This window comes from Pezoporus flaviventris, unplaced genomic scaffold (assembly GCF_033815535.1).
Source record: "Pezoporus flaviventris isolate CSIRO_AGI_PZ_B2104156 unplaced genomic scaffold, CSIRO_AGI_Pfla_v1 ptg000043l, whole genome shotgun sequence".
NCBI classification, from domain to species: domain Eukaryota; kingdom Metazoa; phylum Chordata; class Aves; order Psittaciformes; family Psittacidae; genus Pezoporus; species Pezoporus flaviventris.
This window is the reverse complement of record NW_026892591.1, coordinates 3,316,277-3,336,887: the sequence shown is the minus strand read 5'-3', so window position 1 is coordinate 3,336,887 and position 20,611 is coordinate 3,316,277. Positions and strand designations below refer to the sequence as shown.

General features: G+C 61.8%; 4 protein-coding genes across 6 annotated transcripts; 2 read left to right on the top strand and 2 right to left on the bottom strand.

Moving 5' to 3' along the window:
• Nucleotides 1-50: 50 nt before the first annotated feature.
• Nucleotides 51-5,848, top strand: HMG20B (high mobility group 20B). The gene is made up of 10 exons (XM_061466987.1): nt 51-145; nt 1,113-1,167; nt 2,197-2,302; nt 2,539-2,742; nt 2,866-2,986; nt 3,103-3,155; nt 3,293-3,368; nt 4,004-4,219; nt 4,617-4,749; nt 4,908-5,848. The coding sequence occupies exons 2-10, from the start codon at nt 1,130-1,132 to the stop codon at nt 4,918-4,920; spliced, it is 960 nt and encodes a 319-aa protein (XP_061322971.1). The 5' UTR covers nt 51-145; nt 1,113-1,129; the 3' UTR covers nt 4,921-5,848.
• A 698-nt stretch (nt 5,849-6,546) lies between these two features.
• On the top strand, nt 6,547-8,961 carry GIPC3 (GIPC PDZ domain containing family member 3). The gene is made up of 6 exons (XM_061466986.1): nt 6,547-7,044; nt 7,172-7,357; nt 7,567-7,747; nt 8,124-8,236; nt 8,420-8,501; nt 8,591-8,961. The coding sequence occupies exons 1-6, from the start codon at nt 6,787-6,789 to the stop codon at nt 8,740-8,742; spliced, it is 972 nt and encodes a 323-aa protein (XP_061322970.1). The 5' UTR covers nt 6,547-6,786; the 3' UTR covers nt 8,743-8,961.
• A 15-nt stretch (nt 8,962-8,976) lies between these two features.
• On the bottom strand, nt 8,977-14,288 carry TBXA2R (thromboxane A2 receptor). Of its 2 annotated transcripts, none has more exons than XM_061466951.1 (3): nt 13,798-14,288; nt 9,739-10,620; nt 8,977-9,369 (listed from the first exon to the last, which is right to left on the bottom strand). In XM_061466951.1, the coding sequence occupies exons 1-3, from the start codon at nt 14,284-14,286 to the stop codon at nt 9,100-9,102; spliced, it is 1,641 nt and encodes a 546-aa protein (XP_061322935.1). In that variant the 5' UTR covers nt 14,287-14,288; the 3' UTR covers nt 8,977-9,099. The 2 variants fall into 2 exon arrangements, with proteins under 2 accessions (XP_061322935.1, XP_061322936.1); XM_061466952.1 differs by lacking the exon at nt 13,798-14,288 and adding an exon at nt 12,630-13,021.
• A 1,669-nt stretch (nt 14,289-15,957) lies between these two features.
• CACTIN (cactin, spliceosome C complex subunit) lies at nt 15,958-20,598 on the bottom strand. Of its 2 annotated transcripts, none has more exons than XM_061466935.1 (10): nt 20,435-20,598; nt 19,573-20,056; nt 18,969-19,064; nt 18,537-18,682; nt 18,297-18,459; nt 18,071-18,188; nt 17,739-17,931; nt 17,265-17,384; nt 16,853-17,127; nt 15,958-16,632 (listed from the first exon to the last, which is right to left on the bottom strand). In XM_061466935.1, the coding sequence occupies exons 1-10, from the start codon at nt 20,557-20,559 to the stop codon at nt 16,142-16,144; spliced, it is 2,211 nt and encodes a 736-aa protein (XP_061322919.1). In that variant the 5' UTR covers nt 20,560-20,598; the 3' UTR covers nt 15,958-16,141. The 2 variants fall into 2 exon arrangements, with proteins under 2 accessions (XP_061322919.1, XP_061322920.1); XM_061466936.1 differs by having other exon boundaries at nt 16,853-17,103.
• Nucleotides 20,599-20,611: the final 13 nt, after the last annotated feature.

Below are 20,611 nucleotides of genomic sequence, written 5' to 3'. Positions count from 1 at the left end.
TGTCGTCCGTCGTCGTCGTCCCCCACCCCCGACGCCGGGCTGGCTCTGCTCCGCCCCCCGGGCACACCGCGCGGCCACCGTTGCCTGCGCCGGGAGTGGGGCTGCGAGCTGCGTCCGGCGGGTACCGGGAGCGCGTCTTGAGTAGGTACCGGGTCACTGGGACCAGTATAAGCAGTACTGGGGCCACTGGGATTGTGGGGGCTACTGGAGAGACTGGGAGCAGCGGGGGGGATACTGGGGTGTCTGGGAGCACCCCTTGAGTCGCTACTGAGGTGACTAGGAGCAATGTGGGCTGTAGCGGAGTCACTGGGACCACCCCTTGGATGGATACAGGGCTCACTTGGAGCAGTGGGGGGTACTGGTGTGACTGGAACCTTGTCTTGAATACCACTCCTCGGATGGGTATTGGGGTCACCGGGAGCAGTTTGAGGGTACTGAGATGATCGGGACCTCATCTTGAGTAGGTACTGGGTGACTGGGACAAGTATGGGTAGTACTGGGGTCACTGGGAGCAGTGGAGGGGAGGATGTCGGGACCATTGGGACCCCGAGGGTAGGCGCTGGGGCCCCAGTCATGGGGTACTGGGAGTGATGGAGCAGTGGGGGGCAGTAACTGGGGTCGCTGGGAGCAATGGGACTGGGGGCGCCGGGCACAGCGGGGGTCATTGGCTCCCTCTGGGCTCCTCCCGGAGGGGGGAGGGGCGCACTGGGGTCACCCACGGCGGACACGCCCCCACCTGCGCGGTGCCGTTGCCTTTTTAAGGCGGTGCCCTCCCCACGCCGATCGCTGATTGGCCTAGCAGCCAGTCGCGCGCGCAGCGCCGTCAGTCCCCGCCCCGCGCTCCGCCCTTTTCTCCGCCACTTCCCTCTGACGTCAGACCACTTTCAGCCAATCCGCGCTAAGCTCCTGGCTGCCCCGTTCGGCGCGGGCGGCCAATGGGAGGGGCGGAGGCAAGAACCTCATTTGCATAATAATAGAGGGGCGGGGGCAGGGCAGGAAGCGGCAGCGGGGGGGGTGAGCTCAGAGCGGGGCCCGCTGAGGGGAGGCGCCACTGGGGGGTCCCGCCATTGCCCCCGGTTTGGTCCCGTCCCAGCCCCGTTTCTGTCCCTCAGGGCGCGGACCCCGGACCATGGCTCACAGCGCCAAGCAGCTGCCGGCCGGGATGCTGTAAGTGCCTCCCCCCACCCCCAAGCCCAGCGGACTGCCCCCATCGCTGTCCCGGTGGTGCTGTGCGTTCTCGGGGGGCCTCTGCCAGAGGGGAGACTGAGCTGAGCTCTTAGGCAGAAGCTCTTCCCTGGGAGGGCGCTGAGGCGCTGGCACAGGGTGCCCAGAGAAGCTGTGGCTGCCCCATCCCTGGCAGTGCTCAAGGCCAGGCTGGACACAGGGGCTTGGAGCAAGCTGCTCCAGTGGAAGGGGTCCCTGCCCGTGGCAGGGGGTGAGACTGGGTGAGCTTTAAGGTCCCTTCCAGGACAAGCCAGGCTGGGGTTCCATGGTTGTGCAGTGGGGTGGCATGTGCTCAGCTGAGGCAGGGACGCTCTGCTGGGACCCATGTCCTGCAATGAAGCCTGATGTGTAAAGGTGATCAGCGAGCTGGGGCAGAAGAATCTGGGCCCACCAGCCCTGTGTTGGAGCCCCTTGGTGCATCTCGGTGGTAGTGGCAGAAACCTGATGGAGCAGTTGTGGCTGGAGTGGGTCAAGCCAGCAGCAGTACCCTGCCCTCATCCTCTGCCTTGAGGCTTCTCCTTATCCCTGGCAGTGCTTGTGCTGGGTGTGTGTGATGCTTCCCTGGAGCCAGGATTGAAACCCCTACAGCTTCTCCTCCCTTCCTGAGGAGGATCAGCTGGTTTGTGCCGTTTGGGAGTCCTCGCTGAGGTGTGTAGAGCAGGGAAGTGACAGTTGCTGTTACCTGTCCTCAAAAGCAGGACTTGTGCCTTCTGCTCCCCTTCCAAATGTCATTGACAGATCCCAGGGTCATCCCTGGGCTTTGGGGCAGCCTTTTTGTCCTAGGACTGTCTGGTGCCGGGCTTTGCTTGAGCACCATCAACTCAACTGCGGCCTCCCATCACTTGGGAGCAGGGTCTCCAGGGCTGGTGGCAGGTTTGGGGGCTACTGGGACATGGGCAGGAGTTTGGGGAGGTGTCACCTTTGGTCCCAGCAGTTCCGCAGCCCTTTCTGATGAGCACTCTCTGGCTGCAGACATGCCACGAGCAAAGCTCAGCATGGGAACTTCCTGGTGGCCATCAAGCAGGAGAAGGGAGAGGTGGCGCGGACGAGTGGTGAGAAGTCACACGGTGAAGAGGAGGTGAGTTTTAGTGCCTTTATCCCTCCCCACAGAGGTTGCCCAGCCTGGAGCTGTGCTTCCACTTGCCTTTCAGCAGCCTGGGCACAGCCAAGTGACCCTCAAGGGGTCCTTGACCATTCCTCAAGGGATGGGAGGCCCAGGAGGCTCTGCATGCTGCTCTAGTGTCCTGCGTTGGCAGGTGGCATCATGTGCCCTGATCCATGGTGGCTTGTCCTTTTCCCTTTGCTGGGTGCCAGCCAGTGAAGAAGAGAGGTTGGCCCAAGGGCAAGAAGAGGAAGAAGATCCTTCCCAATGGCCCTAAAGCCCCAGTTACAGGCTACGTGCGCTTCCTAAATGAGCGGCGTGAGCAGATCCGCACACAGCATCCTGACCTGCCCTTCCCAGAGATCACCAAGATGCTGGGGGCTGAGTGGAGCAAGCTGCAGCTCTCAGAGAAGCAGGTACTGGCCTCCACCCATCTGTCTACTGGTGGGGTGGGCAGCAGAAGTCTCGAGTAGTGGGGAAGGGAGTCAAGCAGGCCCCTGGGAGGCTGGGGCCAGGCTGAGGCCCCTGTGTGTCCACAGCGGTACCTGGATGAAGCAGAGCGGGAGAAGCAGCAGTATATGAAGGAGCTGCGGGAATACCAACAGTCAGAAGCCTACAAAATGTGCACGGAGAAGATCCAGGAGAAAAAGATCAAAAAAGGTGTGTTTGGGGAGCAGTGGCTACTGGAGGCACTGTCAGGACCTGGCCAAGCACTGCCAGAGCCTCTGGGGGATGCCGGGCTGGTTCTTAGGGGGAACCTTCTCCCTTCATTCCAGAGGACATGGGCTCTGCAGCAGCAAACACCTTGCTGAATGGGCACCCACACAAGGTAAGGACCCAGCCAGTCTGCCTGTGTGTGGGGAAACTGGGGCACCCCTTGCCCTGTCCTTTTGCCTTCTGTCTGCCCAGCCCCAAGAAAATTGGGACCCCTTGGGTGTGCTGAGCCCTGCCTGATCCATCCCCCAGGCTGGTGAGTGCAGTGACACCTTTTCCACCTTTGATGTGCCTATCTTCACAGAGGAGTTCCTGGACCAAAACAAAGGTGAGAGGCTGGACTGTGGGGTGGGGGCTGCTGGTGCTTGCAGCAGCTTGCGTGGGGAACAGCCTGTATCCCATGGGGCAGGACCATGGCTGGCACTGGGTGCTAGATCCAGGCTGTGGAATGTCCCTGCTGAGGTTGGATACAGGGACTGGAGTCTGTGGTTGGTAATGCTGAGCCTCTTGGATGAATTGTATGTTGGGGAAGGGATTGAGAAGAGAAGGCTCCTTAAAGGGAGACCTTAGAGCAGCTCTAGTGCCTAAAGGGGCTGCAGGAAACCTGGAGAGGGGCTTTGGACAAGGGCCTGTAGGGGCAAGCCAAGGGGAATGGCTTGAACCTGCCAGAGGGGAGACTGAGATGAGCTCTCAGGCAGAAGCTCTTCCCTGTGAGGGTGCTGAGGCGCTGGCACAGGGTGCCCAGAGAAGCTGTGGCTGCCCCATCCCTGGCAGTGTTCAAGGCCAGGTTGGACACAGGGGCTTGGAGCAAGCTGCTCTAGTGGAAAGTGTCCCTGCCTATGGCAGAGGTTGGAACTGGAGGAGCTTTAAGGTTCCTTCCAACCTAAACCAGTCTGGGTTTCCATGGGCTTGGGATGTGGGAGAGCCAAGGGTATCCCTACTGATGTAGTGTGGTCCCAGCAGCACGGGAGGCAGAGCTAAGGCGCCTTCGGAAGATGAACACAGAGTTTGAGGAGCAGAATGCCATCCTGCAGAAGCACACGGAGAGCATGAACTGTGCCAAGGAGAAGCTGGAGCAGGAGCTGGCCCAGGAGGAGAAGCAGACCCTGGCCTTGCAGCAGCAGCTCCAGTCTGTGCGCCAGGCCCTCACCGCCAGCTTCGCCTCCCTTCCCATCCCCGGTGAGTTTGGGGTGGCTGTGGAGACCTGCAGGGAGACATCCTGGAGCTCTGCATGTGGTATAAGCAGGGCAGTGAGGTGATGATAGACACTCATCTGATGGTGGAGTAGGATTTTGGAGCAGTTTGGGGTGCCCAGGGATGTGGCAGTCAGGTGGCTCCCCTCTAGCGGGGTAGGGCAGGCTGGGAGCCATCTTCCTCTTGAGCCATAGTCACCCTTGTGCCCACAAGGCAGAGATTAGTCCAAATCCTTTTGTTCTATGATTCTATGATTTCTGGGTTTGTGGTGGTGTGGTGCTCTCCTGCTGCAGGATTCAGGGTCCTGTCACCAGCATTGATGGGCTGGGCCAGGCTAGATGGAGACTCGCTGGCCTTGTTTAACTGGGCTTCTGCCCCACAGGCACTGGGGAGACACCCACACTGAGCACTCTGGACTTCTACATGGCCAAACTTCACAGCGCCATCGAAAGCAACCCACTGCAGCATGAGAAACTGGTGGTGCGCATCAAGGAGATCCTGTCCCGGATAGCCAGGTGAGCTGGTGTCCTGTGTGTCCTGGTAAGCACTGGGGCAGCCCATGGCAGGGCTGAGCAGCAAAGTGGGGGATAGAGAGGGGCTTTGAGCTGCTCCAGAGCTGTGGGAGAGAGAAGCTTCCCCCCTGTAACTCAGCTTTACTTTCTTCCGTCTCCAGTGAGCACTTGTGAAGGGGACCAGTCCCTGTGGAGCCTGGGGCTGGCCGGACCCTGGCCCTGTCCCTTGGAGCTCACACTAGGGACAGTCTCTGCTGGGGTCCGGTTCTTTCTTCTCCACCCCTTACCGGAGCCATGAGCAGGGACCCCCTGACCCTGGGGCACCATCTCTGAGGACATTTAGCTTCTGGGGACCAAGTGATGCCAGGGCTGTGAGGGACATGGTGTTGTGGCTGTGAGCAACCCCCCGCACACCCTGTGAGCCCCCCAGCTCCTGGTGCTCCAGCTCAGAGATGCCCCAAAGGCTCTTTGGTGGTGGGTGAGTTGCTTGTGGGTTACAGCCTCTTCCAGCGTGACACAGTGGCTGCTTTTAACTGGCCTGTGCTGGAAGGGAAGCAGCCAGGTACCTCCTGGCCCCTGGAGCAGCTAAGGCAGCTTCTTGCTGCCCTGTCCTGCAATGCTGATGTGGCACGTTCCCTTCTGCCTTCCTCTTGCTTTATTTAATCCTCTCCATGGGTGCCTTCATCCCCCTGCCTGTCACCTCCTTTCCCCTGGCTCTGGGACCAGGAAGGGCAGCTCCTGCCACCTGCAACAGCAGAAGCGAAGTAATCATTCTGGATGGGGAGCTGGCCCCAACCCCGTGCACAGGCTCTGGTCTCCTGCCCGAGCCCATCCGAGAGTGGGACCACCACACTGGTGGCTGTGTCCTGGGCCTGCCCTCCCAGGGGCTGCCTCTCACCAATCTCAGACTGTTATTAGAGAGTGTCTTATTTTCTTACTTAGCATAATGTGGATCAAGCCCTGGGTTCAACCTGGGGCTGGACTGTGCCTGCTTGGCTCCTGCCTGTGAGGTCTGTTCTCTGTCGAGTCTCCTGGTTGCCATCTCCTGGTGGCTGCTTGGCTTGGGATGGGAGATGGAGCAAATAAATATTGGAGAAAACCAGGCTGGGCTCAGTGTGTTCATGCTTGGGGCCAAAATCCCAGGGATGTTGGGGTGCAGGAGCCAGCGTGTTAGAATCAGACTGGTTTGTGGTGGAAGGGACCTTAGAGCTCATCCAGTTCCGACACCCTGCCACGGGCAGGGACACCTTCCACTAGAGCAGCTTGCTCCAAGCCCCTGTGTCCAACCTGGCCTTGAGCACTGCCAGGGATGGGGCAGCCACAGCTTCTCTGGGCACCCTGTGCCAGCGCCTCAGCACCCTCACAGGGAAGAGCTTCTGCCTTATCTCCAACCTGAACCTCCCCTGTGTCAGTTTGAACCCATCACCCTTTGTCCTGTCGCTACAGTCCCTGATGCAGAGCCCCTCTCCAGCACCCTTGTAGCCCCCTTCAGACCCTGGAAGCTGCTCTGAGGTCTCCATGCAGCTTCTCTTCTCCAGTCTGAGCAGCCCCAATGTTCTCAGCCTGTCTCCAATGGGAGCTGATCCAGCTCCTGATCATCCTCATGGCCTTCTCTGGACTTCCAACAGCTCCATGTCCTTAGGCTGGGGACATCAGAACTGCACCCAGTGCTGCAAGTGGGGTCTCACTAGAGCAGAGGTGCAGGATCATGACCTGCTGCTCATGCTCCTGCTCATGCAGCCCAGCACACAGGGGGTTTCTGGCCTGCCCTGAGTTCCAGGAAGGGTGTGATGGAGCCAGGGCCCATTCTGGGCCCAGTGTGTTAATACTTGGAGCTGCTCTGGGCCTAATCCTGGGGGTTTGGGGTGTGGAGCTCCGATGCTGGCCCTGAGCCCTTTGCCGCAGCTGCACCAGGTGCAGTGGAGCTGGGGCCTGTTGTGAATGGCAGAGCTCACCCGATCCCAGGTCCTGGCTCAGGTTCCCGGCCCTGGGATCACCTTTCAGCCCAGCACCATCTATAATTGAGCGACGCGGGCAGCAATGCGGCGCGCGGGCAGGCACGGCCGGCAGCCCCCACAGGGCAGCCCCATGGAGAACGGCATGAGGCAGGCACCAGGCACCCCTGAGCCCCCCGCAGCTGAGGGCCCCCTGGCGCCCCGTGCTCCCCGTGCGCGACCCCGGCTGGTGTTCCACACGCAGCTGGCACACGGCAGCCCCACGGAGCGCATCGAGGGCTTCACCAACGTCAAGGAGCTCTACGCCAAAATTGCTGAGGTCTTTGGCATCTCCCCCACTGAGGTGAGGGGGGCGTGGGCGGGGGCTGGGTCCTGGGTGCCCCCGGACCCTGCTGCTCCCATGGCTGGCTCCTGCCCTGGCACCACCAATGGAGGGCCTGCAGCAGCTGACGGGGGGCTCCCTGGCGCAGATCCTCTTCTGCACTCTCAACACGCACAAAGTGGACATGCAGAAGCTGCTGGGGGGGCAGATCGGGCTGGAGGACTTCATCTTTGCCCACGTCCGGGGTGAGACAAAGGAGGTGGAGGTGACCAAGACGGAGGACGCTCTTGGCCTCACCATCACAGACAACGGGGCTGGTTATGCTTTCATCAAGGTGAACCGCCTCACCCGGGGGGGCTGCCCTGGGGCCTGCAGGGTGACCCTCTCCCTGGCAGTGTGCTCCTCCCATCACCTTCCTGAGGGTCTCCCCCACTGTGGGGAGGGCCCTGCCTGGCTGTGGAGGGTTTTATGGGTGGGGTGGGGGCTGTGTCTCTCTGTCCTTCCCCTGTTGCCACCGTGGTGCTGTGTCCCCCCCGTCCCCAGAGAATCAAGGAGGGGAGCATCATAAACCGGATCCAGGCGGTGTGTGTTGGGGACAGCATTGAGGCCATCAATGACCACACCATCGTGGGCTGCCGGCACTACGAGGTGGCGCGGATGCTGCGGGAGCTGCCCCGGGCTCAGCCCTTCACCTTGCGCCTCGTGCAGCCCAAAAAGGCCTTTGGTGAGTTGGGAGACTCCCCCCCTCCTCCCCCCCATCTGGGGGACCCCTGGAAGGACCAGCCCCTCCCCAGGAACCACCACCCCTGTGTGCACCCTCCAGCCCCACATCACCCCTTGGGACACCCCTTGTGCTCTGCACCCCTGCACCTACTTGTACTCCCAGTGGATGCCCCACTCCTCTGTGCACTGCCCTGTGCACTGCCACCCTGCACCCACGGGTGTCCCCATGCCCACACTGCCTGTGAGCATCCCCTGGCACAGTTCACCGTGGGGTGCTGGGCCACACGTGGGCTGGGATGCAGGTGTCAGGGTTGGGGGGTGTCAGGTTGGGGTCAGGGGGGCTCTGGGCTGCCCTGACCTCCTGTCCTGGGCTGCAGACATGATCGGGCAGCGGACGCGGAGCAGCAAGGCCCTGGGTGAAGGCAGAGTGAACAGCGGGAAGGAGACGCTGCGGCTGCGGGCACAGGGCCCGGCCATGCTGGAGGAGGGGGTAAGACCCCCAAGAACCCCTCACCCTGAGTCCCTGGACACAAACACAGTGCCCAGGGCATGCAAGAGCATCCCCCATGCTCCCGGGTGAGCCTGCACCAGCGGGTGCCTCGCTGAGGGCACCCGTGAGCATGGCTTGGTGGGACCAGAGGTCCCTGCTCTGTCACCCCCTGACCCCCTTCAGCCCAGCCCCTGCAAGGAAGAGGCCACGCATCGGGTGGACGATCTGCTGGAGAGTTACATGGGCATCCGAGACAGTGAGCTGGGTGAGCGGGGGGGGGAATGAAGGGCAGCAGGGGGGCAGTGGATGTCCTCCCGGCCCCCCACCTGCTCCTGACCCTCCTCTCTTCCGCAGCCTCGACCATGGTGGAGGTGGCTCAGGACAGCGCTGGCGCGGCGCAGCTTGCCCATGGCCTGGCCTCGGTGCTTGGGGACTTCGCTTTCCCCCAGGAGTTCGTGGCTGAGGTGTGGGCGGCCGTCTGCCCCTCCCGAGTGGGGCAGGAGTAGCGGGGGGGGGTCCCCATCCTGCCCCGCCAGAGCTGCACCCAAGGCAGGGGCAGTGTGGGGCACCACCCCCCCCAGCTTCCCTTTGCACACCCCAAAACACGGCTGTGGCTCAGTAAAGCAGGGAGTGGAGGAGCCCAGGGGCTGTTCCTCTTTCTGTGCCCCCCTGTGTCCACCCAAGTGGGCACAGAGCTGCTTTATTGGGGTCTCATGTGGGTGGGGACAAGGTGGGGGAGCAGCCTCACACCTGCTGCCCCCCCTTTGGGTATTGGGTGGTGATGAGCACCTGTGGGTGAGGGTGATGGGGACAGTTGGTTACCCTGGGGTGGAGGCTGCTTCTCCTGTCCCCACATGGGGCCACTACTGCAAGACAGAGCTGGGGGTGAGCTTGCGGCGCAGGGAGAGGTTGAGGACGGGGTAGAGGGAGGTGATGGAGGGCCGTGGCCACAGCCCAGGGTAGATGCGCTGCAGCACAGCCCGGCGGAAGAGGATGTAGACCCAGGGGTCCAGGATCTGGTTCCAGGTGACCATGCGGATGTAGATGAGCAGCATCTTCTGCGTCTCCATGGGCAGCGTCTGGAGCTGGCCCTTGGCTGGCAGCTGCTGCAGCACCATCTGCACAATGAAGATCTGGGAGAAGGGGGAAAGGTGTCAGTGGGGGGGGATCCATGCAGAGGTCATGAAGTGCTTTGTGGTCAGGGAGATGAGGAGGGTCCAGGCTGGGCATTGAGCCTGTTACAGAGGGATCCTGGGCTGGTCTGGGGGCCCTGCTCTCCTGTGTGTGGCACTGAGCCCCAGAGCCCATCATCCAGGTCCAACAGACAGAGCGGTGGCAGAGGGACACCAAGTCTCAGGGCATCACCAGGAAAACACCCTGAAACCTGGGACATCACCAGGGGGAGCATAGAGGGACAGCAAGACTCAGAAGGGACATGGTGGGGGTGGGAAAAGACCCAACTCCTCACCAGGAGCGTGAGGGGGGTGAGCCCAGGTCCTCACCAGAAGGGGCATCCAGCAGATGGTGGCGATGATCATGATGCCCACAAGCTGCACCATCATCTCCACCTCGCTGTCCCGGCGCCGCTGCACTGACTCCCGGTCATGGTAGACACGGCAGAGTGTCACCATGCTCACCGTGTTGAAGACAAAGGACAGCAGCACAGAGAAGATGCCCAGCAGAGCGAAGAGTAGGCAGAAGATGATGTCCCCGGTGTCAGGCAGGAGGGTGAGGAAGCACCAGGAGCCGGGGTACTGCAGCGTGTACCGGCCCAGCCCCAGCACCGGCAGCAGCCCCAGCAGGCAGGAGAAGCTCCACACCAGCCCCACAATGGACCAGGCGCGGCGCTTCGAGACGCTGGTGGAGCGGGAGAAGGGGCGGTTGATGCCGAAGAACCTCTCTCCTGCCATGGTGGCCCCCAGCAGCAGCGGGCACTGCCCGAAGAAGACCATGGAAAAGCCAAGGAAGTTGCAGAGGTGGCAGCTGGGGTCCACCCTGGCCCAGGCGAACTTGATGAAGTGGTAGGGGATGACGACCGAGGCCGTCACCAGCAGCCCCATGAAGTCTGTGACCACCAGCCCGCAGAGGAAGACAAGGAAGGAGGAGCGGGCCTGGCTGGAGAGCTTGCGGGAGGAGCTGAGCAGGACGCAGAGGGCAAAGAGGTTGGAGCCGAGGCCGATGAGGCCGAAGGCAGTGGAGAACCAGGGTGAGGCGATGCTGCTCTGCACAGGGTCGTGCCCGTTGCTGGCGTTGAACACCCCGAAGCAAGCGTCTAACCGGCTGTCATTGGAGGGATCCATGTCCCCCCACCCCATCAGGTGTACTCCTGGCTTGGCTCTATGGCGTGTGTGCCCCACTGGTGCTGGCACTGATCCTGTCTTGCCCTGTGAGGACAATTACAGAATCCCAGACTGGTTTGGGTTAGAAGGGACCTTAAAGCTCCTCCAGTCCCAACCCCTCCCACAGGCAGGGACCCCTTCCACTAGAGCAGCTTGCTCCAAGCCTGTTTCCAACCCAGCCTTGAACACTGCCAGGGATGGGGCAACCACAGCTTCTCTGGGCACCCTGTGCCAGCGCCTCAGCACCCTCACAGGGAAGAGCTTCTGCCTAAGAGCTCATCTCAGTCTCCCCTCTGGCAGGTTAAAGCCATTCCCCTTGGCCTGTCCCTACAGGCCCTTGTCCCAAGCCCCTCTCCAGGTTTCCTGCAGCCCCTTTAGGCACTGGAGCTGCTCTCAGGTCTCCCCTTCAGGAGCCTTCTCTTCTCCAGGCTGACCCAGCCCAGCTCTCTCAGCCTGGCTCCAGAGCAGAGCTGCTCCAGCTCCATGGCCTCTTCTGGCCCCACTCCAACAGCTCCATGTCCCTCTGGTGTTGGGGACACCACAAGAGTGTGCCAAGAGGGGTTTCAGGGACAGAAACAAGGTGGGGGTTTGGGGCTGGTCCCCCATGGCCAAACCCACCCAGCATCCACTCAGGGCAGCAGATGTGGGTCTGTGGTGGGGGGACACCCACCAGCACCATGGGGTTGGCACAGCGTGGGGTGCATCTGGTCAGGATTAACAGTACCGGGCCCTGAGCCATGGGCGCTGCTGCCGCGAGGCTCTAACCCAGTGCAGCGGGTGCTGGGATCACAGCACTGGCAGCTCCGGGAATGGGCAATGGGTGCCCATCCCTGGGACCAGACTCCATGTGGGGGACCAGGCTGGGATCAGACCCCCCACCCTCTTCCTGGGACTCATTTCTCCAGGCTCTGGATGTTCCTGTCCCCTGTCCCCCAACCATCCCCAGCCTGGTGCCCCTACCTGTCACCTCTGTGAAGTGTCACGCTCCTTGTGCAGGGTAGCACTGGCCTCTGCCCTCTGTTCACCTAGGATCCCAGCCTGGTTTGGGTTGGAAGGGACCTTAAAGCTCCTCCAGTTCCAACCCCTGCCACAGGCAGGGACCCCTTCCACTAGAGCAGCTTGGTCCAGGCCCCTGTGTCCAACCTGGCCTTGAGCACTGCCAAGGATGGGGCAGCCACAGATTCTTACCCTTAATGGCCACTGGGGAGCAGGGAAGGGAGTGGGAGTGGGACATGTCCCCATCCCTGTCCCGGTCCCGCTGGCAGATCATGGCAGTGATTCACTGCCCCGGCTTTTTCCATGAGACAAGAGTGAAAACTTGTGTTGTTTGTTTGCTCTGGTCCTCCCATGACTGCAGTGGCCCCAAAGGCATCTGTCCCCTTGAGGCACGTGGTCAAGCCTCAGTGAGATGGATCCAGGTCCCTGTGGACCCATCAGCCTTTCCTGCATCCCCCTGGGATCTCCACGGTAATGCCCCAGCTCAGAGGTCCCACTCCAGGTATCCCCTGAAGTGCCTGGGTGCCGTCCCCAAGCGTGTCTGTGTCCTCCCAATCCCAGGGTGGTTCCTGCACTGGGTGGGGACCAGGACCCATGGAACGATGCTGCCCAGCTGCTTCCATCACCTGTGGACTCACAGCCATGGGATGTGGCACACCATGCCCTCCTGGGAGGTGGTATACCAAGACCTCTGCTTGGGTGCATGGTCGCTGCGTGGCAGGATGCCACCCCTCTCCCCACAGTGCCAGCTCCACACTGCACATCCCAAACCCACCATCACCCATGTCCCCTCCCCTCCTGCCTTGGAGCTTCCGTGATCTGGACCCTCATTGCCAGCAGAGCTGGGGACACCACAGCCTAAGGACTGGGCATGATGCAAGGGTGAGCTCGAGTGCTGAGCATCCATGTGCTGCTCTGGGCAGAGCTGCCTTGGAACTGTGCAGCTCTTAGAGGGGATAAGGCATTAAAGAGGGAGCATTCAGCCACTGCCCCACACACACCAGAGCAGAGGCACTCATTTGACAAGGTTCATGTGGGATGAGGGGATCCTCACTCACCGTCCTGTGGAGGAGACACCCTGAGCCTGCAAGCGGTTTTGAGGTTACTGAATCCAGCCAAACCCTTTTCCAGGGAGCTACTGCAGATGAAGGCAAAGGGGTGAAATCCCAGCGGAGAGGAGCAGCTGAGGGATGAGAGGTGCTGGATGCAGAGGTGCAGGTATTAACAGGGTTGGCATCATGCAGATGACCCATGGGATGCCCGGGCCCCACTTCCTGCCCTTGGCCACATCCGAGCTCAGGGAGGGGAAGGCAGGAGGCGGAGCAGGAGCACAGGCGGCTGCTCCTTATCAGCGTTCCCAGCCTGTCGCTTCCCCGGTTCCTCGGGCAGGGGGCGGGGGGTGCTGAGAAGGGAGGTTTCTGGGCAAGGGAACACGACAAAGAGAGCCCCATCTGCCCCTCCAGCCGATATCCCTCCTGCAGGTGATCCCATAGGGCACCGCTAGGCACCAGGGATGGCCCCAGCACCCACCACCCCCAGGATGGCGCTCTCTGCGTGGCGGATCAGTTCGAGGACATCAGCTGGGCTGATGATGGGATAATGATGGGATAACAGCTACACCATGTGGACAGGAACCCAGCAGGGCTCCCGCATCCTTTCCTGGACCCACAGCCACCAAGGGGACCAGCTGCTGGGGTCCTGGCCTGGCCTGGAGCAGGGACACCCCTGGGACACCCAGGACAGGGACACCGACGGGGAGTGGTGACACAGGAGCAGCAGCAATCCCTGTCAGGCTCGGTGGCTGTGGCCCATAGCATGGGGGCCGGGCAGGGTCCGCCCCGACGTGGGGGTGACCGGGGCTGGCGGGGCAGCTTGGGACATGCCAGCCCCGGACACCCGGCCCAGGGTACGGACAGGCACAGAGTGCGGGGTGGGGGCACCGCCCGTGCCTGTCCCCCCGGGGGGTCTCCAGGTCTCTGTGCAGTCCCGCCTCCCCCCCCCGCCGTGTCCACCAGAGCCCCTCCGTTCCTACGTCCCAGTCTCTCTGTGTCCTTCCCCCGCTCCTTCCGTCCCAGCTCTTTGTCCTTCCCGTCTCTGCCCGGACCCTCCATCAGCGCATCCCCCCCCCGCCGCTGCCGGCCGGACCCACCCGGCTCCTCTCCGCGCACCCCGGGCACCCCCGGCCCCGCCCCGGTCCCAGCAGCATCCCCCGGCCCCGACTCTCACCTGCCCCGCGGCCCAGCAGCGCTGCAGCCCCGGCGCTGCGGTCCCGGCCGCGCTCAGCAGCGCCCGGCTCGGCTCCGCTTTACTCATTTGTTTACCCGAGACGGATTCCTGCGTTCGGAGGATGGGGAGGATGGAGCGGGGGGGCAGCGCCGGCTGGCGGGACCCATGGACCAGCACCCATCGAGCCCATGGGTGACACCGGACACACCATGGACCAGCACCCATCGAGCCCATGGGTGACACCGGACACACCATGGACCAGCACCCATCGAGCCCATGGGTGACACCGGACACACCATGGACCAGCACCCATCGAGCCCATGGGTGACACCGGACACACCATGGACCAGCACCCATCGAGCCCATGGGTGACACCGGACACACCATGGACCAGCACCCATCGAGCCCATGGGTGACACCGGACACACCATGGACCAGCACCCATCGAGCCCATGGGTGACACCGGACACACCATGGACCAGCACCCATCGAGCGCATGGGTGACACCGGGCACACCATGGACCAGCACCCACTGATCCCATGGGTGACACCGGACACACCATGGACCAGCACCCATCGAGCCCATGGGTGACACCGGACACACCATGGACCAGCACCCATTGAGCCCATGGGTGACACCGGGCACACCATGAACCAGCACCCATCGAGCGCATGGGTGACACCGGGCACACCACGGACCAGCACTCATTGAGCCCATGGGTGACACCAGGCACACAATGGACCAGCACTCATTGAGCCCATGGGTGATACTGGGCACCCCACGGACCAACACCTGTCGGGCCCATGGGTGCGTGTGGCTGGGGGGCAGGCAGTGAAGGAGGGAGAGTTCCAGCCACTGCCTTTGGGGTTCTTTCTTCCCTGTTTCCTCCCAGGCCATCCCTGGCTGAGCCTTCACACACTTCCTGCACCCCCAGGGCTGAGCTTTAAATAACTCACAGGAAGGAGATGCCGGGGCTGTTACCCAGCCCCAGGGATGTCCGGCAGGATGGGGATGGAGACGCGGATGGGACACGCACGTGTGGGGGTAAGGCTTTTGGGGCTTCCTAAACCCCTGCAGCTGAGCCCTGGTATGATGGGGGGGCTGCAGCAGGTGTGAGACTTCCCTGAGCACCAGCTCCTATGGCCTGTGCATGGCTGGATGCAGCCAGTGGTGCAGAGAACAGCAGGACAGGGCAGCCCTACTGAGCGCTGGGGGGAGATAACAGCCATGGGGCAGACCCCGAGTGCAGGGAGGCCCCCAACAGCAGGGCTGGCTCTGCCCCAGTGCTGGGGAGCCCCAGCAAGTCCTTTGGCTGTGGGACTGTAACAGGGAGCAGGATGCAGCGAGGTGGCCTGTGGGGAGGAAACAGCCTTGCTGCTGCAGTTCATGGCCAAGAGGCTTCCTCACATTCCAGCATCATTCTGGCTTCAGCAGCCCCCAGGTTCAGAAGCTGCTGGGGATGGGGCCATGTGGGTTGACCCCTGAACACTGGCTGTGTCCCATGGCCAGCACCAGGAGGGACCAACACCAGCGAGTCCCAGGTCAGCCTTGAAGGCGCCCAATATCCCTGATGCTTAAGGCTTTCAGGAACACCCAAGCTCAGGCAGGGGCAGCCTGGAGCTGCTGAGGCACCGGGTGGGAGGGACTGCAGGGCAGATTTTCCCCTGTAAGGAGATGTCCCATCCAACACCCTCTGCTCCTCCCTGCCAAGGCAGGCGCCTCACAGCCACTGAACCTTCATCCCATGACCAGGGTCAGGAGGGGGTGGTGGCTCTTCCAGGCTGGGGAAGCCAGATGCCAGGGTGGAACATGCCAGAAACAGGGCTGGCCAGGAGGGTGATGAGCCCAGGGATCCATCTGGGGAGGAGCAAGGGTGGCTGCAGCTGGGGAACATCTGGTCTGGCACCAGCAATGGGAGCGTGTGGGCCTGGGAAGCGGCCAGTGGGGGGCAAGGAGAGAGCATGGGGCTGGATAAGGCACTCCAGAGTTACAGCAGAAGGAATGAGGTGACAGACACTGGAGAGGTCGGTGGGGACACCCTCAAGCACTACCCAGCCCCCAGAGATGCTCCCAGTGCTGGCCGAGTGTGGTACTGGCTGGTGGGGATGTGCAGGACAGGAGTGAGCAGCATAGGGTGCCCACACCCAGCAGGCCACTGCTTAAACAACCCCTATTTATTGGTACCAAAGTCTCAGGGTCCCTCAACATAAAAGCAAGGACAGGGAAACCCCTCAGGAACAGGCCCTGTGCTGGGCCATGCCTTGGGGATGGCTGTGGGGCAGTGCATGGATTGCAAGCGAGAGCCCCTTGTTCCAGGGCTCTGGAGGTGAGTGGGGCAGCTCCTCATCTGCGGTAACGGTACCGCTTGAAGTGGAACCAGAGCTGGAAGATCCCATTGGCAAACTGGCAGCGGAAGCCGTGCCGGTGGGAATACTCCCACTCGCGGTTGACGATCTTGAAGGCGATGTCCTCGTAGGGGGGCCCAGCATGGAAGCGCAGGATGGCAAAGTCCTTGTTGTCCTGACAGGCCTCCAGGAAGTACTCGGGGGTCGAGCGCTTGTCAATGAGGTCAGGGTAGAAGATGTTAAACTTGTAGCCCTGCACGATCTTAGGAGGAGGATTGTCAAAGTCATAGTGGGTCTGGTTGTACTTGTTCCACTCGAAGCCTGTGTGCACCCGGTTGAAGAAGCGAGGCTTGCGAGGCCGGTACTTGTCAGCCCAGAGATAAGCTTTGCCTGTGAGGGGCATCTCCACACTGAACTGTGCTTCGTCTGCACCCATCCCCTCCTTAGCCTTACGGAAGAAGATGTCATCAGTGCTCTCGGTGGCATCGCCTATAGGGAGAAGAGGTAACAATTGGTCATAGCATCATGGAATGGTTTGGGTTGGAAGCGACCTCAAAGCTCATCCAGCTCTAACCCCTTGCCATGGGCAGGGACACCTTCCACTAGAGCAGGTTGCTCCAAGCCCAATCTGCCTAAGATCCCATCTCAATCTGTTCCCCCTCTAGCCCTGAACCCTGAAGCACGTTTTGGCAAGCACAGGGGCTCCCACCTGTGACCTGCAGCTGCTGACGCAGGAGCAGCAGGCGATGAGTGTCCTCTTCAGCCTCCAGCACATGTGCATCGAAGGGCAGCTCATTGGTGCTCAGCAGCCGGGGGCTGTACTTCCCTGCATCGTAGTCATCCAGGCTCTGCTGGATTAGGTCCTCCTCCATCAGCACAGCCTCTCCCTTGGCCTCTGCATCCTGCTCAGCCTCTGGCTCCGATGATGGCCCTGGCTGTACCATCTCCTCTGGATCTAGCCTGCAAGGAAGAGAGAAGAGAGGACTGGGACGGGGATGGTACCCTTGTTCTGTGCTTGCCTGAAGTCTGCCTACGGAAGGATGGGAGAACAAGGCTGCATCTTCTGCCTCGGGTGTCCCATTCGAGAGCCCTAGATGCTGCCCATAGGAAGGGCTTCCTACCTGTCACTGGGGGAGGCCAGTTCCTGCTTGATAGGAAACAACGGTTCACTCTCCACTCCCTGCTCCTGCTTCAACTTGTACAGCTTCTGGCGCAGCACATCCTGGTGCCGCTCCCGCAGCCTGCAAGGATGAGAGGAACTGTCAGGTCCCACCCAGCAGAACCCCCTCATGCCCACATTTCCCAGAGCTCCGACACCCACCACATCAGCTGGAAATCTGCTGATGTTTGCAAGGTTTGGGGTTGAACAACCCTCCAGTTTGATTCCCTCTTGGAGACCTCACTGTAAACATTGCTGCTGGAGAAAGGACTGTCCCCAGCTCTTCCCTGCTCTTGGGGCAAGCTACCGCTTAGGAAAGTGTAAAACCTCCCCAGCGGTGACTTTAGGTTTGTGTCCCCCTGCCAGCTCTGCTCACAGCAGGGTCTGTGCTGCCCCTTCCCATAGCCCTGGTCAAGGGGCAACCCTTGGCTCTTACCTGGCCCGAGCCATGTAAGCCTTCAGCTGCTGCAACAGACTCTCCCAGTACCCAATGTCCAGGTTGGGGCCTCCTGCCCGGATCTTGCTCTCAATGCCCTGGTACAGCACTTGCAGCTGGTTGTACGTCTTCCCCTTGAACACGGACTGCACGTCGGAGCTGACCGAGGCATTGACACCATCCCGACGCTCTCCTGGACACACAGACAAGGGCAACCAGAAGGTCAGCAGATCCCAGATTGCTCCTCTGAGCCCCAGTGCACACAGCAGACCCTACAACCCACCACTCACACTCCTCTTGACACCCACACCAGGCTCTGTCCTCCCACTTACCCGGTCCTCCTTTCCCAGAGGCCTCCAGTTTGCGGAGCTTGGCTATCTCATCCTCCGTGATGATGGTCATGTCCCTCCAGAAGTCCACGTTCTTCCCTTGCTCCAGCTCCATGTAAACCTGCAGGCAGAAGACAAGCAGGGCATCAGGCTCCTGCTCCACACCACAGGTAGGGAAGCAGAGCTGTAGGGGGAGAAGCCTTGAGCACAGGGCTGGCAGAGCTGGTACCTGGATGTCCTCCACCAGATCCTCCATGTCGGAGACGGTCAGGCCGTTCAGGAAGGTGTAGGGCTCGTGCATCTCCACGGCCAGATCGTCATCCTCCGCGCTGATGTACTTGGCCAGAAGGTCAATAGGCTTTGCTCTCCCATCCCGAATCCGGATCTTGGACCTGGAAGAAAGAGACAGAAATCAGTGCCTGCCACCCCTGCTCCTTGCTAGGCCTATCCCCTGGAGCCGCACATCTACCGCAGCTTGGCCTGCTGCAGGTGGAAGTTGTCCTCCTGCTCCTCCCAGGTTTTGAAGTGTTCCGCCTCCTTCTCCCGCTGCAGCATCTCCAGCTCCTGCTCACGCATTGCCTTCTCCCGCTCTCGCTCCAGGCGCAGCTGCTTCACCTGCCAGGGCAGAGGGAGACGTGAGGCCTCTGTGGATGCAACCCTGAACCTTGGTGCTGTGACCTGGCACTTGTCCTCCTCAGCATCTCCTGAGCTGGACTGAACCCCAAGAGAAGAGTCTTTCCACCACGGAATAGCAGAAATCTACTGCGCCCCCCCTGCCCCCCCAATCCTGCATCCTGTGGGCACCCCAATGAGAAGAACAAGGGCACTTTTTCAGGTGAGAACTGGCCTAGCCACAGGGTTCTCTGGTGGACTGTCTGAGAGAAGGGGCATCTGACCCCACCTTCTGCAGCTCTAGGCGATTGTCCTCCTGGATTCGCTTGTTCCTCTCCTTCAGGTCCTTCTCATCCAAGTGGCTGATTCCTTTCTTTTCCAGTGCCTGAAATGGAGCAGCCAAGGGCAGCCATGAAACCTAGTGACTTCTACAGCCCCAACCAGCCAGCAAATCCCATCATGTCCACCTGCTTCCACTGCTCCAGTGAGCTGTGATCCTGTCAAAGGTCCCCCAGTCCCTTAAATCCCACTCCTGATGCCCCTCAGTGAAGCATGAGCACTAACACACCGACAAACACTGCTCAGCTCTCGGCCTGCAGCACCCAGTAGGTCCAGGCCCCTTTCCTGTCCCCTGACCCACCTCCTCACCCTGCACCCCTTAGCTTAGTATTCAAGACAAAGAAAGGAGATAAAACCCCACCAAGCTTGTCAGAAACACCCGTCTCCTGCCCTAGAGCAGTGATTTACTCCAACGGAGCTGCTCTTCGTGTTACAGAGGACCTCACCTCAAGCAAAGCTCCCTCAAAGACCCACAGCTTCTCTGCCCTGTTCTTTGGCAGCCACCTAAGCATGGTCTCCCTTGAGCAGCAACATACAGGCACTGAGGAGCTCACCTTGCTCCAGATGAAGGTGCCCAGCAGATTGTTGTCCCCAAAGGGATTGTCAGTGTTGGTGTAACCCATGTACTCCTCTCCCCATCCCATCTTCTCCCGTTTCTTCCTCTCCTTGGCCTCCTTCTTGGCCAGCCGCCGAGCCCGCTTCTCCTCGGGCGTCTCCAGGGCCTTCATGAGCGCAGCCTGCTTCTTCTTCTCCTCCTTCAGCCTCAGGCGCTCCTGCAGGCTCAGCTGTTGCCCCGTCTCCTCCCGGCCCCGGCAGCGCGGTGGGGAAGGGGAGCTGACAGAGGACACGGAAGACTTGGAGCCGTCCCTCTTCCTCCGCTCCCGGCTCCGGGCTCTCCTCTGGTCCCGCTCACGCTCAGAGCTCGACCCGGAGGAGCGGCCCCGTGAGTGCGAGCGGTGCCTCCTGCGGCTGCTGTGGTGCTGGTCCCGGCTTCTGCTCTTCTGCTTCCATTTCTGCCTCTCACCGCCAGACTCGGAGCTGCGGCGGAGGGAAGGGGTGTCCGGGACACGGTTCCTGCTCTGCGCCGGGGAGCGCGGGAGCGGGGACCGCACCTCCGCGCTGCGGCCGCGCCAGAGCTCCGGGAAAGCTCCAGGGCGCTCGCCCGGCGGCACGGGACGCACCTTCAGCCCCGAACGGGCTCGTTCTGTGCCACGGGCCACGCTCTGCGAGGCGCTCACCGGCCAGGGGCCACCGGAGCCCGCCCCAGGGCCCTGCGGGGCCTCCCCCTCCGCCGCGGCCTACCCTGGCCTGCGCCAGGCCTTCCTCCCGCGCCCGGCCCTGCTGCAGGGAGCCTGCCTCGCCCCGCCCAACACAGGCCCGCGGGCCCCCCGAGACACAGCCCTGGTCCCCGCTCACCCCGAGCTCGGCTCTCGCCGGTGGCCCCCGCTCCTGCTGCGCCGCCGCCGCTTCCCCCGGCTGCCGGAGCGCTCCCGGCCCCGCTCCCTGCGCCGCCGGGCCGGGCTGCGCGACCCAGAGCCCATCGCCGGCTGATGCGGCGGCAGCTCCGCCCCGGAGTCCTCGACGGCCCCGCTC

What these genes read in the sequence shown, in the direction of transcription:
- HMG20B (XM_061466987.1), top strand. Translation starts at nt 1,130, where the DNA reads ATGGCTCACAGCGCCAAGCAGCTGCCGGCCGGGATGCT. An exon ending in AGTCACACGGTGAAGAGGAG is followed by an intron (nt 2,303 to 2,538) that starts GTGAGTTTTAGT and finishes GCTGGGTGCCAG; the next exon opens with CCAGTGAAGAAGAGAGGTTG. An exon ending in GTTCCTGGACCAAAACAAAG is followed by an intron (nt 3,369 to 4,003) that starts GTGAGAGGCTGG and finishes TGGTCCCAGCAG; the next exon opens with CACGGGAGGCAGAGCTAAGG.
- GIPC3 (XM_061466986.1), top strand. Translation starts at nt 6,787, where the DNA reads ATGCGGCGCGCGGGCAGGCACGGCCGGCAGCCCCCACAGGGCAGCCCC. An exon ending in CGGCCATGCTGGAGGAGGGG is followed by an intron (nt 8,237 to 8,419) that starts GTAAGACCCCCA and finishes GACCCCCTTCAG; the next exon opens with CCCAGCCCCTGCAAGGAAGA. An exon ending in CATCCGAGACAGTGAGCTGG is followed by an intron (nt 8,502 to 8,590) that starts GTGAGCGGGGGG and finishes TCTCTTCCGCAG; the next exon opens with CCTCGACCATGGTGGAGGTG.
- TBXA2R (XM_061466951.1), bottom strand. Translation starts at nt 14,286, where the DNA reads ATGGGTGCTGGTCCATGGTGTGTCCGGTGTCACCCATGGGCTCGATGG. An exon ending in GCTGCTGGGCCGCGGGGCAG is followed by an intron (nt 10,621 to 13,797) that starts GTGAGAGTCGGG and finishes TTGTCCTCACAG; the next exon opens with GGCAAGACAGGATCAGTGCC. An exon ending in TCTGCTGGATGCCCCTTCTG is followed by an intron (nt 9,370 to 9,738) that starts GTGAGGACCTGG and finishes CCCTTCTCCCAG; the next exon opens with ATCTTCATTGTGCAGATGGT.
- CACTIN (XM_061466935.1), bottom strand. Translation starts at nt 20,559, where the DNA reads ATGGGCTCTGGGTCGCGCAGCCCGGCCCGGCGGCGCAGGGAGCGGGGC. An exon ending in CGGCGAGAGCCGAGCTCGGG is followed by an intron (nt 20,057 to 20,434) that starts GTGAGCGGGGAC and finishes CCTCCGCCGCAG; the next exon opens with CTCCGAGTCTGGCGGTGAGA. An exon ending in GCACCTTCATCTGGAGCAAG is followed by an intron (nt 19,065 to 19,572) that starts GTGAGCTCCTCA and finishes GCTCCATTTCAG; the next exon opens with GCACTGGAAAAGAAAGGAAT.